Genomic DNA, 21053 nt, shown 5'->3' with positions numbered 1-21053 from the left:
ACCATGTAAATTCTTCACTATATCCATGCATGTACAGGGTGGCCCAAAAGTAGGTTTACAGTTACTCAACTATCTCTTCCACATTCATATACTAACAGTTTAGATCTTAATTATAAAAATATATGAAACCATTATTCTATGCTAATTCAGTTATTTGTAAGATAGTAACTTAAATGTAATAAAATGTTTTAAAAGAAATTTAAAGTGCCTGCATGATAATTGTAAACCTACTTTTGGGTCACCCTATATTAGTGTTTTATTTTTTTGCTTCTTTATCTCATTTGCATGTTAGCTTTCATGAAAGTAATTTTTTTGTAGATATAGATACATGCATGCAGACAGACAGACAGAAAGACATGCAGGTACACAAACACACTTTTATTAAACTTTTAATTAACAGAAAGTTACGAAAGTGATTCAAGGTCTGAGAATTTTGTGCATAACACTTATCAAACTGACTTCAAATCTGGGACCTTGTTTTTTTTTTTATATAGTGTGTTTTGCACCTTCAAAAATGTGAAATAGGAGATCATTTACTTGAAAACAAGTTAATGGTTAGTGATAGGAAAGGCACCCAGCAGTAAAGCAATGTCTCAATAATATATTCAACTAACCCATGCTACCATGGAAAACTGGATAAAGAAAACGATGTGTATGCAAATTGTAATTAACCTAAGTAAATCAGGTCTTGGGAGTAATGTGGCTTAAGTGAACTCAACCATTCAACAGAGATAAACAGATTATTAAATTAAGTATAGGAGTTAAAAGAATGAACTAAAATAACCCAAGTGTGACCAGAACAGTGAATGAAAAACATTGAAAGGAGGCAGCTATGTTGATGGACCATCAGCTGTTAAATTTAGTAGTGATGGTGATATGTTGTGTTAATTATGCTCTAATAAGCCAAGGTTATTAGGTATTTTCTTTAGTTTTATAGTCAGTATTTCCCATCAAGATTTACTTCTGCTGACTTTGAGATACATGAAGGCAAAGGAAGAAATAATACTTACTTCTTTTGATTTATCAAGTTTTTTCAATGCACTATCAACATTGTCCGTTACTTCGGTGAGACGTTTTTGAACATCTAAATAAAATTTAAAAAAACATTAGCTAAAGAGAGATACATTTCAAGTACCAACATTGGAATTAACAAAATGCAATGGGGAATTTAACTGGAAGATAATTACAGAAACCTTTTATAACACACTGAATCAATCTTTGTCTTAGCACCTTCTTTACTCTAGTTATTCTATAGCTAAGAGAAATAACATAATATTTTTCATCAACTTTCAAGCAGTTAAGAGGCATTTCATCTATTAGATAGAACATCTGGTCACAGGTTTTGCTAATGAAAAGCTTTGAACTTGGCACTGTAAGCTAACAACACATGCTGACATTAGAGCATTCATTTTTTTCAACAGTGTGTTCTACCTACTTACATTATGTGTTTGACAGGCATCGGTGAGAGTAAAATATTTTAGCTCTTTAGATAACAAAATGTTGGTGGCTGGCTACAAGCTGTCAATCCTTGGTCCTGCAGCATGTCAGCCTTTCAATTTATCTTCTGTATCTCTTAATAACATTGTGGTATTAATTTACAGTAAGGCACCTTATTACTTATGCCACCAAATTTTAAGTCATAAAAGAAGCTAAAAATAAAATTTCCGAGGAAATAAAAAATAAAGCACATACAGTGAATATAACAAGTTCATGTCAATCTCTGTTGAATTATGAACAAGTTCATAATTCAACATAAATCTACTGAAATATTCAAATTTGCAAATCCATCTAGTGTATGCAAACAGGAAAAAGTAGAATATGGAACAAAATACACTTTGAGCCAGTTACGAAAAATAATGGGATACTGACTACATTAAAATAATAAATATCAACAATAACTTACTTTTTTTATTTTTTTCCATAATTGAAGAAATATTAGTGGAAATATCTGCAAACTTTTCTCTAGCCTGCAATGAGAATTCAAAAAGAATGTTACTATATCAACTTCTGCTACTTTTAGTCTGCTACTAGTTACTATATAGGGCAAAGTCCGGATATATATATGAAAATGCATACTTGCAATAATTTTATTGAGGTAGATAATAATTCTCAACCATTTTTTGCCTGTGAATTCTTTTGATTCCTCTTTTTCTTTAACTAGACCCCTGTAGCCATTTGCAGTTTTAAAGCAATCCCATCATATTTTTATAATTAAATACTATTAGGAATTGCATTAAAAAAATTGCTAAAATATTTTGTGAATTGTAGAAGTATAATCAATATTTTTGCATATAAATTTTAACAACAAAATCTTATATGGAACCCCAAGGGCCATATGGATCCCAATTGAGAACCACTAAGTCAAATTAATGAATAACATTTTCAACATGTTTTCTACCATCAGTGATGTACTTTGTGAGATTTCTATGAACACGATGCAATTTGAGCTCATTCATTCATCTCGACTTCGTGGTCACTCTGTAGTTTATAACTATCTTTTACCATAATACAACTTTTTCTTTGATATCAAGGTGAAGGATTTTGTTAAATAACTAAATATTTTCCTCTATAGCTAACAACTAAACTATCAACATACAAGAACCTAAGGGGTGAAATCTTCTTTATTTCAGAGCTTATGACTTTTTTTCTTCTACAGCTCCCATGACTTCAGGAAACATTTTTTCACGCTGAGAGTTGCTGAAGTGTGGAACAAACTGCCGGCATCGGTTGTTAGTTGTCGGAGCACTGCATCCTTCAAGACTTCCCGAGATTCGCCAACACTACACTTGATTTTCTCCCCTCCATACACACACAAGCATGTTCACTTTCCAGACATTTCTACATTACTGCATGTACTTTATATGCACTTTCTGACAAGTTGTGGTGCACCTGAGCACTGTATACAATAATTTCATTATTATTATTATAAATTTTAAGTTGTGTATTTGTTGTATAAATACCCTTAACAAACCAAATTGGCCAAAATTATTGAACAAAAAAAAAAGTAAATAAGTAAATGAATTAAAAACTCTAGCAATGCTAGAGAAAAAGTCCTACAATTCTTTAGTAAAAAGGGATCTAACAAAAGCTGTATTGAGAGAAAAGATAGGTTATGGCCTAGTTGCATGTGAGAGAGCTGTTCAGGTCATAAATTAAAGGATTAAAAATAGGTTCAAGATTAGTAATCAATCCAGTAGATAATTTAAGGTTGTGTGGGTGTCAAGTATTTACAATAAAGGTAATTTGCTTTCACTTTGTGTCGCCTCCACTTTTGAAGTGAAAATAATGACATTCAAGACCAAGTACTGAAAGAACCTCCTTTCTAAGCAATAAGGTTCTTACAGCAAAACCAGCCCAGCAGAAGTTTAAAATGTTTCCTATTCCAAGCTTTAGAGGTCTGAAAATGATTAGCTCCTTGTTTCTGGTGACTGTGCTTTATGCCTTCAAGTCTGTCTTACTACAACAAACCTATAAATTTTAAAGCCTGGGACTTATTCTATCAGTCTCTGTTGCCAAACTACTAAGTTACAGGGACATAAACAAGTCAAGTTGTGGTGGTGAGACAATCACAAAGACATACACTCACAGATACATATATATATATATACATATGTCTGCATATATAACATGCTTCTTTCAGTTTCTACCTACCAAATCCACTCACAGGCTTTGGTCAACTCAGGGCTATAGCAGAAGACACTTACTCAAGGTGCCACATAATGGGACTGAGCTCAGAACCATGTGGTTGGGAAGCAAACCTCTTGCCACACTGTCTAGCCTTGAGTAATATATAGGAATGAAGTAGGTAACCACAGATTATTTCTAAGGCTGTAGTAGATAAGAGGTTTAAAACAGATTATTATTTAGGCTACAGTAGGTTAAGTGAAAAAAAACTGACTGTTGTGTAGGAGGTGTAAGCAGGATAAAAAGTAGATCAACAAAGATACAATATTTCAAATGTGTTACTTTACAAACACAATTCGTATTGTGTATTTAAAAACTTGAGACCATAAACTGACAATAATCTACAGGAAGTAGTTATAGTGTTATTTAAGTGACAGAATTAGTGCTGAGATTGGAGCCAATATGATTTGCATAGTATATCAAGGGACAAAGAAAGCAAACTTTGACTCACAATAGATAAATTGTATGATAAAAAAACACAGGTGAAGTTACATTGCAGTGAAATACAAGCAATTCTGAGAAAAGCATGAATAAAGTTTTCAAATATAGTGGAAATTTCAGAGAGAAATTGCATACAAAAGATTTAAGGCAGTGATTAGTACTTATTATTGTTGTTAAGCTCTCATCAAACAAACTGATAATGTCCAGCTTTGGACCATCATATTTTGTCCCAGAGCATTCTAAATTCAGAACCACATATCCAACACAATTTTGTAAGACAGCAAAGTGTGATTTGAGAGATTTGGCTACTATTTCTTGCAAGTTAAGCAAATACATAGAAGCTCCCTGAGCAAAAATTTGATGTCCATTTGATTAGAAAATGGATAAAGAAGATAAGTGATAATGAATGAAAATTGATATTGCACTCATACCTCTGCATTTGCTAAACACAAAGCAAGAGTTGATATATTTACAGAAAAATAACCATGCAAAATTGAGTTAAACCAGTTTCTTTATAAAGCACTCAATAAAAATAGCAGACTTATAGGTAAAAGCATTTTAGTCATCACTATCATCATCATCATTTAACATCTGTTTTCCATGCTGGCATGGGTTTGACGGTTTGACTGGGTACTAGCAAGCCATGGAGACCACACCAGGTTCCAATCTGATTTGGCAATGTTTCTACAGCTGGATGCCCTTCCTAAACCCAATTACTCAGAGTGTAGTGAGTGCTTTTTATGTGCCACAGGCATGGGAACCAGTTAGGCAGCAATGGGATTGGCCACATTCAGACGGTGCTTTTTCCATGCTACCGGCACAGGAGCCAGTCGGGATGGGGGGTTGGCATCAACCATGTTCGGACGGTGCTTTTTAAGTGCCATTGGCACAGGGAGCCAGTCAGGCAGCACTGGCAATGACCCATGCATAAATGGTGCTTATTGCATGCCACCAGTACTAGTAACGGACACAACTACAATTTCCATTTGGCTGTGATTTGAGTTGATTTTGATTTATTTGACTTTGTAGCAGTTGACTATGGTGCTGCTATGCCAGTCGTTGGGTATGACTCCTTCATGAACTACCTGGTTTACAATACTGGTGACTAGACCATAACCCACACCACCAGATATTTTAAGCATCTCAGCCGTGATTCCTGATGGGCCAAAATATAAATTCATAATTATGTAAGTCTACAAACACCAGTTTTTATAAGAGAACTAACTTTTCTGAAATGGATGTCTTCGAAGATCATAGTAGTTTACAAGTTTTAAATGGAATTAAGAGGATGAAAACATTAATATTAATTGATATTCATATAAATATTACTGCTATATTGCATTGTTAAGTACAGGTTTCCAATGAACCAAACATTGTTGATTTATTGCATTTCCAATAGCAAGAATGAGAAGATAGTCTGAGCAAACTAGGGAGAACTAAGGCAAAAAGGTATTTTATATGGTGTGAAAGCCCAGTTTATCATTTTTCTCACAGGTGTAAACATCCTTTGCTGACATATATTGGTGAATGACAAACACACACGTCATACTAGTGCAAATTCTTTCTACTAAATCCCATTCATAGAACAGTGATAAGCGAACCCAAGACTATGGGTAGAAGACCTTTGCCTGAGGATCAAATCTGCATCCAGATGATTGAGAAGCAAACTTCTAAACCAAACATCCAAACAACCAAGTCCGCATCCATTAGAAAATCAGAAATATAAATTTGAAATACATATAACTTACTTCAACAGCAAGATGGGAAATATTCAAGGCTTTGTCTAATTTTGTCAACATTGCTTTTTGGGAATCCAGCTGAAAAAAAGTGGAAGATGGTGGTTATAATTAATTTTTAACGAAGTGGGGGAAAAGATATTAGTAAACAAGAAAACAATTATATCTACATTTTAATTTCAAAGAGACATGTTGTTTAGCCTAGGTCAATCCTAACTGAACAGACAGACCTATGATGAAGATGTTCCAGCCTTGCCCATCTTTCCTTTTTTAAATAATGTATAAGAGTATATTATCCAACTGCGTCTTCTATTTTTGCAACTGCCAGAGTATGATTTGGGGAAGATTTGGCTGCTATTTCTAGCAGACGATAAATCCATACAGAGGTTCCACATTGGTTTGATATTGACTATGTTGGTGATATTGATAAAGATGGCTCAATAAGCAAAGATCTTGCTTTTCCAAGATTATTTTCAAAGGCAGGTTAATGCAGTGGAGTATTAATAGCAAGATTCTAAGTTCAAATCTTGCTATACTGTCATATAGTTACACTAGGTAAGGGCACCATCTTTAAATAGCACCAAACCTATACATTTGGATAGTGACAGGAAACACACATGCTCTAAAAATAAGCTATCCAAGATTTTCAAACTCCATAGCGGTTGGCGTGGAGACAAGTGCATAAAATATTTTAGAAGCTCCTCATATAAATTACAATACACATCGATTTCCTACATTAAATGTTGAACAAAAATCTGTTGAAAATATGACATTGACACATGATAGGGGGAAAAAATTACTGTTTAGCCAAAACAAGCCCTGATTGAGCAAATATCTGATCAAAGGCATTTCAGCTGTGATCATCCTGTCTACTTTTTAGACAGAGAGAATCAAGAACTATATTATCCAATGTGTAGTTCCCTTTTTTTTAAGATAGTTAGGTGTATGGTATGAGAGATTTTGCAACTCTTCCCAGCAGGTCAAATGACTACGTAGTGGTCCAGCATTGTTTCAATGATGTAAAAGTTATAAAATGGTGATCAATCATCTAGAACCATGAACAATTAAAATGTAATTAGGAGTTTCAAAATCTTACCTTGCTAAAATTTGCAACCACTTCCGTGTTTTTAACATAATTTTTGATTTCATTACAATTGGTGCAATTTTGCAGTTGAATTTGTTGTTTTATATTAGTCAAATTAGATTCTAGTGTTTGGCCAAGCACAGTTAAATTATTCAGTGAGTGGCTCAGATTGCTCACTGAGTTTCTTAGGTCTTTTATTTCTGAAAAAAATAACACAAATTAATCTTAAACAATACAATATGCCATAGAGTATCAGAATTCTAACCAATTTGTAAATGATAAAGGCAAAAGTAAATTCTTTTTGTGATTCCTATTTTATCAAGAATTTATTGAAAGTATCTGGCTCACCAGATACTCTAATCATCATCATTTACTGTCTGTTTTCCATGCTGGCATGGGTTAGATGGTTTCACTATAACTGGTAAGCTTGGTTCCAGTCTGTTTTAGCATAGTTTCTATGGCTAGATGTCCTTCCTAATGCCAACCATTCCCCAGAATGTACTGGGTGCTTTTTATGTGTCACCAGTACAGGTCACCGGCACTGGCAATGATTACAATTTCATTAAGCTTGACCTGTCTTCTCAAGCACATTAAAAATTAAATAGGAGAATTAATCAATACGATAACAGTTTAATATTTAGACAGACATTTATTCTATCAAACTTTCATAATAGGAAGAGTTTTCCTCTTTAATGTGATTCTAACAAAAGATTTTATCTTTACCCAAAAATCTAAGAGGAGATAATAAGATTATAATTTTTCAAATTATTAACCTCATTTTAATTATGATGAAACATATTTCTAAATATTTACATCTACACTATATTTTAATCAGTTTGATTGTTGATTGTCAACAAGTGTCCCATTCCTGATAAAGGTCAAGAAGTTCTACTTGGTAACTACATGGTTTCAAATTCAATTTTACTGTGTGGCACCATGGGTTAGTGTCTTCTAATATAATCCTCCTGGGTCAACCAAAGCCATGAGTGAAATTTGATAGATGGAAACTGTAAAAGCTCCTATTGGATGGACCGGTTCTATTTTTGGTTGGCAGACTTAAATCTATAACCCTGTTTAATACAACCAACTCAGATGCTTTTTGCAGAGTCCACTCTGTTGCAAACTTTCAAATTAAATCTTTAGTCTGAAGCTAACTTTCTTTTGCAAGTCTTGAATCTAAAAAAGGTCATAGGTACTACTCTTCCTCTCCTGGCTAAACAACATATAAAAATACAAATATCAGACTTGTTTCAAGCTGGAAACCTTTATTGCTAAACTATATGTGTTAGTAATGACAACACATAACCTATTGGTTGAGGTGTTGCATTCATGATCATAAAATCCTGGGTTTAATTCCCAGACCAGGCAGTGCTTGTGTTCTTGAGCAAAAAGTTTTCATCTCATATTGCTGTGCGATCACTTCAACATCTGACGTATGGCACATCATGCACCTGTCAGGCAATGTTGATTTGATGGAGAGAGTGAGTTAATGTGCAATGCAAACATATGATCACTATAAACACATCATCTATGTAGGTTGTTTATAAGAAATTGCAGAACTTCTTTCTCACACTTGAGAAACTACCATTTGTGTTAATGAATCAGGGGTAAGAATAGCTTTGGTGTTTTTGGTAAAAGCAAAGAGAGTGAATCTGTAGGCCCTGACTAAGCTTTAAAATCCTCAACAGTTAAGAGATGATCATGTGCCTGAATACACTGATTGTGCTAAATAATTCCTGCTAAAATTGTTCAACAACTACTTCTAGTCGATTGATCAGGCTGCTGCAGCAGAGAACAGCAGTTGCTGTGTTTCCCAATGCAGTTACTTAGTACTTTTCTCAATACTGACAGCAGGAATTAAGGGCTTTTGTAGAAAGTAGGACACATATTGAAGTTAAAGGGGGACAGATTCCTAGCATGGTATTGCAATCACTTGTAGAAAGTAATGGTGTTATAATCTTGATTTTAGAAATAAACATTCCAAGTTTGAATCAAGTCTGCTTTAATGTACATACACAGGAATAAGACACTTGATCAAAATGTGCACATACAAATCCAAAAATGAAACTTCATTTCTAAAGATGGGGTTAATACCTCAACAGTTATAATCATTAAAATTAATAAACACAATTAGCACAGGCATCATATCCTCTCTTGTTTTTGTTGAAAACACTATGAACTACAATGTGTAACAAAATTTTTATTTTTCTTTGGTCAGTAAATGTTAATCCCCACCCTATTTGCATCTACCTAAAAATCAAAGGAAATAACTACTATTCCCTTCAAACTTTGCTTTAGTGATCTGAAATCCATTACATTTCAGACAGATTCAGCACAGAGTTGCTGAAGTAGAAATATTGTTATAGCAAATATTCTGCTCAATACCACAAATTTGCTTGTCAATTGCTTCACCTGAACCACTTGAGCATGGCCCTTAGTGGCTGACAATGTGAGTGTCTCTGATCATGAGCAGGAATAGTAGAGGAACATCATAGCCATGTGTTGAGAGGGATTCTTTGGAATTTGAATAAAAGTAACAAGATCAAAGTTTGAAGGAAATATTAGCCATTTTTCATACTTTGAAGAGGTAAGCAAATAAAAAAATAACAGTTGCTACCCAAGAACAAAAATCATGTTACACAGTGCTATGAATTCCAGGAAGCACAACCCTTCACATAAACTTAAATCAGCAGATGCAGACATTTTGGTTTCAAATTTTGGCACAATGTTAGCAATTTCGGGGGAGAAGGTAAGTTGATTACATCAACCCCAGGGCTCAACTGGTACTTATTGACCCTAAAAGGATGAAAGGCAAAGTTGAACTCAGAATGTAAAGACAAGCAAAATACTGCTGATCATTTTATCAAGTGTGCTAATGATTCTGCTAGTTCACTGCTTAGAGTAGATGTAGACATATTAAAATTTTAATGTGAATGAGTTACTGTGCTATAATCTAGTGTCATAGATTGGTTATAATTCAAAACAGCTTCACAGAAAACTAAATTGTGTTTATATGTGTTTATCTATATGTTATTTATCTTAATTACAGACACAGGTCATGGATGTGTGGTAAGAAGTCTGCTTCTCAACCAGATAATTCCAGGCTCAATCCCACTGCATGGAATCTTAGGCAAGTGTCTTCTGCTATAGCCCCTGGCCATCCAAAGCCTTCTAAATGGATCTGGTAGATGGAAACTGAAAGAAGCCCGGTTTTGTGAATGTGCATGTGTGTATATGTGTTTATACTCTACCACTGCTTGACAACTGGTGCTGGTTTGTTTGTGTTCATGTAACTTAGCAGTTTGGTGAAACAGATGATAGAATAAGTACCAGGCTTAAAAAAAAAGAGAAATAAAATTCTGGGAATGATTCATTTGACTAAAGCCCTTCAAGGCAGTGCCACAGCATGGCCACAGTCCAATGACCAAAACAAATGTAAGATAAACAATAAAAGATAATTGCAAAATTTATCTTCCAGCTACTCAACAGCAGAAATGAGTACATGGAAGTAAGTATGGTTACTGTGTTATCTCAAAAATATCTAGTAACATGGCAAGCACTTACCTTCTCCAAACACTTCTACTTTATTCAGTAATGAAGTAGCATTAACACTCTTATCAAGCAATTCTAAAGTACGGTTACCAGCATCTGATAATGAAAAAGATAAAGTTTAAGTAGGGTCCTGTTAAATAAATGAATGAATATAAAATGTTTTCATTTCTCAATACCATTTATTCTAAATTGTATTTTGATGTACTTTCAATTTATATTTAAGTACTAAAAATTTGTATAACTTTTCATTTGTCTCTGGACTACATAAAAAAACATTTTTATAAAATCATCAAGACAGGTTTTAGACATGCAAAACCAAACTTACTAGAGAAAAGCAATTACATAAGAAAATAATTTTGAAAAGTTAACTGTAACATTAGTGAAATACGAAATATTGTTTCCAGTACTAAAGAACAGAGTATTATTGGCTTAGATGCTACGAAGAATAACTAAGGGAGACTACTTTGTATAGCATGAAATACTAGGTAGATATCTGGGAGCCACTACACAGGCGTTTGATTTGCTAAAAGTAGCAACCAAATCTTCGCCAATCATACCCTACCATCTTGAGAAACAGAAAATATGTATATCTAAAACCTTTCCCAATGTAGTCTTGGACATACAAAAAGCCAGATTGGTCCCAGCTGAAATACCATTAATCTTAAGTGCACTCAACTGAGCCTGATCTAGAGATAAATAATAAGGACAATTATGCAAGTACACACACACACACACACACACACACACACACACACATCGTTTTATGTTTATTTTAACTTGAAAAGGTTTGTTTTATTAACTAACATTTTTATGTTTCAGGTTCTATATGTGAGTTTAATCATGCCACATAGAAAAGAGGCCTTGGGACTGTCCAAATCTGAAAGAAGCTGTATTGTGGTGAACTGAAGGTGAACATAGCATAAAATTGCAGAAAACCTTGGGATCCCACATTTTACAGTTAATAGGGTGATTGTGCAATTCATCAGAAAAGGGAAGGAGTCCACCTCACCTAGGTCGACTGGAGCCCTCTGACAAGACCCTTTACTTGGAGGATAATCCTCGTTGCAAGGCCACTGACATAGCAGAACAAATTGATGTCAGTCCCAGAACAGTTGTCAGGTATCTCCATAAACTTGGCTATTATGACAGAGCAGTAAGAATGAAGTAACTTCTTTGACCAGCCAATATCAAGTGGAGAAAAGATTGGGCCAGTGAGGTGGTGGAGAGGCAACAAGCTTTTTGGGACACTGTCATATTCTCTGATGAGTCCAGATTTGCTGTATTTTCTGACAGTGGTTGAAAGTGGGTATGGAGTCTCTGTGATCAAGAATTTGATGTGAAAAGGTTACAGCCATCGATGAAACACAACAAATATTCTGTGATGGTCTGGGGAGCAATTTAGAGCAATGGTCAATCAGAGCTGGTGGAGTGTGAGGGAAACACAAACTCAGATAAATAGGTGTCCATATTGAAGAAAGGATTCCTTCCAAACTCTTCCAGCAGTGAAATGATTAAAAAAGACTCTTTATTTATGGAAGATAGGATTCCTTGTCATATGACGAAAAAGACTCAATATTGGTTAGAAGAGAATGGCATTAAAAAGTTTCAATGGCCAGGTCACTTCATAAAAAGAACAAGAAAGCATCCTCAAAGCCAGATCTTTTGAGATTACTACATGAAACTTGGCAAGAAATTCCCCAAGAGAATATTTGTAATCTGATTAGTAGTATGCTTAATAGGGTCCTTATATTGAAAAATGCAAAAGGTATGTTTACTAAATATTAGATATTCATATTTTAAAAAATAATTTAAATGTATAATTTCAGATTTAAATTAATTTTAACAATTATAAAGGTGTCACCTCTCTCTCTTTCATATATACATATATATATATATATATATATATATATATATTGAAAACACTGAAGCAATAAATAATAGATTGAATAAGTAGTTAAAATAGTGGAATGATCACTATGACAAAATATGAAGATAACAAGGTGTTGAATAATCAGTGAGCTGAAATAATAAGAGTTAAAGGCAGCTCAAGTGAGATTTTCAATAAGGTTGAATATGATTGTTTCTTTCACACAGGTTTTTTTTTTTCATGTTAAAATGGGCTGGATGAAAATTTTATGGCCAGAGCTCTTGCTTAAGGGTTTTGCTCTGGCACCCCATAACAACCATCCTACCTTCTTCCCAGATCCTCTCACCTACACACATAGTAGCAGAGTAACCATGTATCTTCTCCACATCAAGATACCTGTGCTTGTCCCTGGAATAAAATCACCTCCTCACCCTCTCAAATAATCAATGACCTTACTAAGTCATGAGGGTTTTTTCCTCTCTTCTTGTTCTTTCCAGACTTGCAAGTTGGTTGGCAACCCCACTAGTGCCAGTGCCACAAAGCACCCAGTAAAGTGCATTTAGAAAGGGCATCCAGCAAGAGAAAACCATGCCAAAGCAGATATGGAGCATAATGAAGCCCTGCAGCTAATCTTATCCTGTCAAACTAGCCAACCCTTGCAAGCACAAGGGGTGGACATTAAATGATGACACTTTCTTGTTGCTAATCATCACTTGTTTTTCAAGTAATGAACTGTTTTTTTTATTCCAATCATCACAAGTTAAATTGAAAGGGCACAGAAACTCAGAATGTATTGTATACAGGGGATGCAAATGTAACAACACTGTTTTTGAGGAGGGTGGAGGATTCACACAAATGATTTCATGCATAGACACATAGACTATAAACATTTATGCATATACATAACAAGTTTCCACATAGTTTCCATCTAGTATTTTCCCTTACAAGTGTCATGTAGCCAGATAGAGGCTACATGACACTTGTCTAAGGTACCCTAGTGGGGTACAGCCCCAAACCACATGGCTATGAAGCAAACCTGTATATCTTTTATTGCATTACAACCATTTTCTCATACAGACACAGACGGGATATTTTCCCCTAGAATTTTGACATTTATATAAAAAAACATGTTTAATGTTAGGCTGTATAACTAAAATATAGTTTTTGCTATACAAAACTTATGGTGTGTTTCAAAGATGGCATTAGTAATGAAATTATTGCAATTTTGGACTTACTCTGACAACTTAAAACATTTTCTGAATTTTATACCAAGATTATATATATATTCTATATACAATATATAAGTTAAATAAATAGACTTCTGTTGGTTTCAACAAATAACATTTCAATTGTTTAATCAAGTGAACTACCTAATCAATGAATTAGCATTTAAGTGGCTGAACATTTCATAGACATGTGTACTCCTAACCATTTAGCATTTAAACTGGCCATATCCAGCTCCAATATTCTACCCATTTTATGTTCAAATCGACTAGGTCTGGCCTCTCACACCTACTCTACAATGTCATTCTAAAATTAAACTATCACATCACCAATTTTCTGAAGCTATGAAGAAATCCGTAATTAATTAAAAACAATGTGAATAAATAAGCATTATGCTTGACTGAGTAATCAAAGTGCTAAAGGGCTAATGTAATTCTCAGGGGGAATTACTAGGGCACAATGTGACAAAGCTGGACAAATTCATTACATGTACAATCTATGTAACAGTCTTCCACACAATTTCTGGCTGTCCAATTTCACTCAGAAAGTTTGGGAGAATCTGAGGCAATGGTAAAAGACACTTACCCAAGATGCCAGTACTTAGTGATCGTGAAAGTGAACTTCACAATCATTTCACCAGGCTATAACTAAAATACATAGATTTAATCCATCAGCCAGTTTAACCAACAGTACTTGGCTCAGATTATCTCTATTGGAGTCCAGATCATTAGAAGCACTAGGACTGATATCTAGTCTGAAGATAACTCGTTTCAGCAATTTCTTAATGGTTATCAAACTAAGACAGATATGTCAGTTAGCTCCCCTATATGTGAGCTAAGACATTTTCAATATGGATACTTCTCTTTCAAGTTCATATAAACAAGATGATAAAAGGATGATTTCTACCAAGGTTACTTATACCAGATACACTACATGATGACAAAATATTCAGCAGTGCTCTCATATATAAATGACTAGATCATTAAACAAACTAAGTTCTTATATTCATCATCACCATCGAAAGCGAACGTTAAACGATGATGATGATGATGACTATAAGAACCTCTATGTAGTAGTTTGACCTGCAGAAAATAGCAGATACACCTTACCTTTGAAGTGAACTTTGTACTTTGCTGGCAATTATTTTATTGGCCCTCCTATAAGCATGAAATTTATACCCAAAGGGTACAAAACTTTAGACACTTAATTTGATGCTCCAGTATTTACTTTAAAGAGTAAAAATGTTTTAAAATTAAACATGGTAAAGTGTATGGTAAAATAATGAGGAAATGCCAGAAGTCCAGGATATAGGAACTTGATTTTGATAGCATAAATGGGAGACATTTTGAAAAAATTATGAAAGGATTAAAGTAACATGTAATCCAACACTACATAAGTTATTAATGTCTGGCTATTAATGAAATGAACAAAACCTTCAGCATTTGTAGTTGTCATATAAAAATTAAAAACGTTTCTTACCATCAACTTCTTTTAATATTTTTTTCTCCAAAGATTTAGTTTCCGTTCGAGTAATAGTCTTTATATCCTGTTGATAAAAAGAAACCCCAAAACTTTAGCTTCTGTCAACTCAATTATGTGATCAGGCTTCAATAGACAAGTATGTCTGATATTTTAATAAAACCATTAAAGTTTAAATTTTATTGTGTTTAATAGATTACTAGCGGACTGATAAGGAAAAGGCTGATACTTTATAGCTGAAATGCAAAACACAATAACTTAAATGTTTTCTTATACTAGAATGAAATAACTGTTTAGACAGGTGGGGAGGGAGAGGAGAAAGAAATTGTGACCATTATGCTGTTCCTATATTAAAACTGGATTGTAAACTTGGTTTACAGGGAATCTATTGCCACAAAAATTTCTTACACAGATATAAAGGCTCATATTTATAAGAATGTTGAAATGAGATTATGAGAGATACATGGTTTTCTCAAATGAGTGAATGAATAAGGCTGTGAATGGATATCAACTTGATTTGATGAAGGTTTCACACTACACTACAATGTCATCAATAAGAATAATTTCTAAGACTGGCTAAGGGCTACAATCTTTTGTAGGGGAGGAGAAAGAGGGGTATTGTTTCTCATAGGGAGGGTTGCAGTGATGGTTGAAAAAAGTAAGGAAAAAATTGCAATATTTAATAAAAGTAATAAAACCATCATGAAAAAGGAATAATATGAATGCAAATTATTTTGTTTTCTCATTAACAAAAAGCTTGGGGGCAAAAATTTTACTAATTTTTGGGGTGGGGGAACTGATCTTTGTTAGTCTCAGAACCACTCAAATTAACCCAAGGTACTCTATTTTTAAAAATAATAAATAATAATATAGACACAGGAATGCTGTCTTGAGTTCAGTCTCACTGATAGAATAAGTGGCAGATTTAAAAGTACTGTGGTCAATTTGTTCAATTAAACCCATGGCTGCAGTCCAATGACTGAAACAAGTAAAAGTTAGACAAAGTATACTTTGCTTAAAATTAATACACATAGCTGATGACAAACCTAAACTACTTAACTATACGCTCACAGTTTTGTCCATGTTTATCTATGGGCAATAACAGGAACCATCCCTCTGATCATCATAAAATATAATTATGGAATAATTATAATAATATGGAATAAAGGGTGTATAATGCACTAACAGACCTCCTAATGAAACTTGAAATTAAAGAGCTAATTTTATATAGCAATTTATCCCCGCTACTGAAAGTCATTGCTCATTACAGGGAATGAAAAGACCATATCAATAAAAATATAAACAAGAACATATATACAAGCTGAACAGAAAGAGAAATAAAATTCAATGCTCTTCTCAGACTATTCTTTTCCCTTCTCTCCAGACGTTTACCTCTATCCAACAAAGAGCCATACTTGAAACATCACACCCGCTATTTTCTCCATCTTAAACTTTCTCTGTTGACCTAATACATTCACTATGTATGTCCTTTGATTTTTGTTGTTTTTCCTGCTTTTTGTTGTCTCAATATATATATATATTCTACCAATTATATACGTTTTTATTATGTTTTTTGCAATTTACTTAACCATTGATATTTTATCGTTATTTTAATTTTAATACTTCTATTATATGTAATTTTCTAGATGGTGTAATTTAATCGTTCCTTTTGAATTGATAAAAGGTGGGGTTTTTCCTAATTTTATATATATATATATATATATTATATTGTATGAAATTTGATTTAGTATTTCTAAATTGAATTTTTTTCCCCTCTAAGTTTGGATTTATATTCCCTCAAATAATTATTATATATATATATATATATATATATAATATATATATATATATATATAGAGAGAGAGAGAGAGAGAGAGATTTACAACTTTAGATTCAAATCTACAGCTCCAGCAAACATGCTAAACATTGAGATTATGAGAGAGCCTCTAAGTAGTTGCTCAAACTATCAGAAACAGCAGTTAAATCTTTCTCAGATCACACCCTACCACCTTTGAAAAGAAAGGATTCACTTAAAATGTAGTCCTAAGAGTTTCCCCACAAAAACATGGCAGGGTCATTGTGAGAATACTTTGATCAAGGCTGATTCTCAGACTACACAGCAACAATGTCAACATTTGCTTTATAGCTTACATTGGTTTCAAATTTTGGCACAAGGCCAGCAATTCCAGGGGAGGAAGTAACTCTATATCAACCACAGTGATCAACTAGAACTGATTTTATCAACCCCAAAAACATGAAAGGCAAAGTCGATCTCAACAGAATTTGAACTCAAAATGTAGATGGACAAAATGCTATTATGCATCTGCCTCACATGCTAATGGTTGTACCAGCTTGCCACCCTCTTTATATCTTATATTAGCAAGAAATAACTTTGGCCTATGATTCAGAACAATATTCTAAATGGAAAAAGACTTAATGGCATAAAGAAGTGAAATAGTAAATCTGTTTATCACTTTACTTATGTCATTCAATGGACTGCAGCCATGTTGGGACTCTGACTCAGAGTTTAGTCAAACAAACTGACCCCAGTATTTATTTATTTTTTAAAGTCTGGTACGTATTCTATTGGTCTCTTTTGCCAAACCAGTAAGTTAAGGGGACATAAACAAACCAATATCAGTTGTCAAGAATGGTGGGAGGACACAGACACACACACATTCTCACACACAAACATCAAACATCCACACAATTTTTGTCTCCCATTGGTTGGCCCAGGGCTATAGTAGAAGACACCTGCCCAACTAAGTGTCATGCAATGAGACTGAACCTAGTACCATACAGTCATGCTTATATATCTTCGTAAAACCACCACCCTAACACATGCACACGCATACACACAAAGTTAATAAGCATTGATCCAAAGTATTTGGGTCACAAAATGTTTTATATTTCAGAATATTTATTTGCATCTGTAAACTGGGGCAGTTTGGGCAAGGGACCTTGTGTAAGTCATTTACATTTTATAATATGACTTGTACAGTGAAAGTAATTTTATATAAATTTGGTACCAATCTAATATTGTGTAACAGTTTCCCTCTCAGGAAAGTTTCGCTTTATACAACACCTTTACTTTTCACACTTTTGTTTTATGCTCCCCTTACACCCTGACCTATTTTTTAAAATCCTTCCAAGTGATTTCTGAAGTTTTTCATTTGTGGCACTTCTCCAACTCAATAAAAGTTGGGTATTTTAAACATTAGATAAAGAATTATCAATTCTAATTCTCTTTGTGTGTGTGTGTGTGTGTGTGTGTAAAATCAACATGTAGATTTATTCAACAACCTACAGACCGATATAAATTTGTAAGCCAAATTCTACTTGATATTTCTGATAATTCTTGTCAGTCTTGTTAGTGTGTATGTGTGTGCACAGATGCATGTGTTTCAGTGTGCCACTATACAAACAAATTTATTGATGAGCAATTTTTATGTCATTTGCAATGCTATATTTATGGAGCAATCAACAATAAAGGAAAATAGGAATGTATGCAAACTGAAGCTTCACCACACCAGAGTTTTTAGTCATTTGGGACATTACAACATAAAGAAAAGAAAAAAACATTGACAGTGACAAGATGAAAAGTTAAAATGACATGTTGATGGGTTTGTCAGGAAGAGAGATTGACAAAATTTTACAACCACACCTTTATGAAGCTATAACAACATATGGTTTTGACAGATTTCAGTGGATATGTCATGTTTAAAAGTTATCAAATAGCAAGGCAGAGTTGATATGGATGTAGTCAGAAGCAGCTGAATGAAGAACTATCATTGACTAAAGACTGGTAACCATATAAAAAATTGAACCTTGAAAGGTCACTTGAGTAGATAAGCTAGTGTATGTATTATACTTAAAACTGATCTAAGGGAAACATAAACCATTATTGTTTAACATTTATACCAACTAAACAACTAAGTTGAATCTTACAATTATGATTATGGTTTTTTTTGCATGTTTATTTTGGAAGAAAGAAGTCAAAATTTGAAAAATGAGTGTAGGGAAATTGTTAGCTTAACAAAGTTAATTATTCTTTACAAAAAAATGAGACAAAGCTGAAGAAACACTAAATATCAAAAATAGAAGAAAAAAAATAAAACTTACTTTAATTGATTGATCCACGTAAGACTGCAGTGTGTTTGTTGTTTTGGAGAGATCTTGAACAACTCCAGTGTTATCAATAAAACTCTTTTTATAGAGCTCATTTGTTATAAAGGTACAGACAACAGCAAATCTGAAATAATTTTTTTTTTTTCAAAAAAAAAAAAGAAAGGAAAGAAAAAAAAAGCTGTTTTAGTATAGGTTATATTGTACATTTTCAATAAAATAGAATTTATAATTATCACTAGTTTCATAAAAGAGAATCTCAGCCTTTACCAAGACAATCATGGTCAGGTTCAAATGGAAATTTCCTTCAATCATTGATGTTATAACATGGTATAGGGATAGTTTTTACTGCTGATTGTAAGTTCCCCACAGGCAACCTTTAACTATTTTATGGGTGCTGGTGTGGCTGTGTGGTAAGAAGTTTGCATCCCAACCACATGGTTAAAGGAAGTATAGTTTTACTGTGTAGCACCTTGGTAAGTGTCTTCTGGGCTGACAAAAGCCTTGTAAGAGAGTATTTGGTAGAGAGAACTGTAAGAAACCCATTGTGTGTGTGTGTGTGTGTGTATTGTATGTATGTCTGTCTGTCACTACCACTTGATAACTGGTTTGTTTACATCCCCATAACTTAATGCTTCAGCAAAAGAGTCCCACAAAATAAGTATGAGCTTCAAAAATGAATACTAGGATTAACTCATTTGACTAAAAACTCTTCAAGTTGACCACATTCCAATGACTGAAACAAATAGGATGTAAAAGATAAATCCAAAGTATTCCAGTCTTACAACTATGAAACTTTGAAAAAAATTCCTAACTAGATTAATTGAAATCCATAATTGACAAGTTAGTAAAAGATGACACTCGGTCTATAAAATCAAAAATGAAATTGTGAAAAAGAATTATACTAACAATATGATTGTATTCAAAATGACCAAACATGTAACATAAGTTCTTCTTTTATATCGGGCATTTTTGGGATCATATTTCATGTGTCGTCCTCCACATCTGTTACAGCATCGACAACAGCAGAGACAACAGCCAATAAGGGGTATTAATATAATGAAGAGAATTCCAATGGCAACACAGATTGAATAACCAATGAAATACAGTACTATCTGCAATGATAAAATATGTATAAAATGATTCAATATTATTATTTAAATCATATCAAAATATGATCACTCTTTTACCTTTCAATTCATCTTTACACAGCCATTTTCGCTCGTTTCATCTACACATTCCTCAGTTTCCCTCACTTCATTTCAGAATTCCTTCAAAAGCATATTTAACTTCAAAGATATTTTACCTTTTAAGGTCCTGATTATATATATATATACACACATATGCAAGACAAAGACAAATTGTAAAATACATATATTAAATAAATTATTTACAAGTACTCTCATTTTCAATGCACTTGGCAGAAGTTGTTGTCCATTAATGATGATGACAAATGATTTTTAAAATGATTTAAAAAAAGCAAACAACTAAAACACCTCTCTCTCTCTCTCTTATATATATATATATATATATATATATATATATATATATATAAATAAAATTTTCAGGATCCAATAGAATCAGGTATTTAGATAATAAAAGCACCAAGGTAGAGCCAGAGATAGTATGTCAGTGACCCCCCCATCTAAGTTACAGATGGAAAAATCCCATCTGTAACCTTGATGGGAGAGTCAACTTACACTAGGAATACTAAGTGTTAAATTTTTATTCTTAATTCACCTGAAGAAAACTTTTTTATTTGCATGATGTAACACTTTTGTTGATCAAGAAAAGAACACCTCTGAAACAGCTGTAGTGAACCCCAACCCATCTGTGTTATTGTTATATATGTTACATGTTA

General features: G+C 33.4%; 1 protein-coding gene across 7 annotated transcripts in view; it reads right to left on the bottom strand.

Annotated features, from left to right (window-relative positions):
- The window catches only part of LOC115210705 (prominin-1-A), a 132398-nt gene that overhangs the window by 44628 nt on the left and 66717 nt on the right, over window positions 1-21053 (bottom strand). For all 7 annotated transcript variants that reach the window (XM_036502043.1, XM_036502045.1, XM_036502046.1 and 4 more), the window contains exons 4-11: window positions 20102-20307; window positions 19190-19319; window positions 15068-15134; window positions 10510-10593; window positions 6958-7145; window positions 5874-5942; window positions 1904-1967; window positions 1011-1084 (exon numbers count right to left, since the gene is read on the bottom strand). In XM_036502043.1, coding sequence (XP_036357936.1) covers window positions 1011-1084; window positions 1904-1967; window positions 5874-5942; window positions 6958-7145; window positions 10510-10593; window positions 15068-15134; window positions 19190-19319; window positions 20102-20307 — 882 coding nt within the window. The remainder of the gene's footprint in view (window positions 1-1010; window positions 1085-1903; window positions 1968-5873; window positions 5943-6957; window positions 7146-10509; window positions 10594-15067; window positions 15135-19189; window positions 19320-20101; window positions 20308-21053) is intronic.

This window comes from Octopus sinensis, linkage group LG4 (assembly GCF_006345805.1).
Source record: "Octopus sinensis linkage group LG4, ASM634580v1, whole genome shotgun sequence".
Lineage (NCBI taxonomy): Eukaryota > Metazoa > Mollusca > Cephalopoda > Octopoda > Octopodidae > Octopus > Octopus sinensis.
This window is presented reverse-complemented; position numbering and strand designations above follow the sequence as displayed.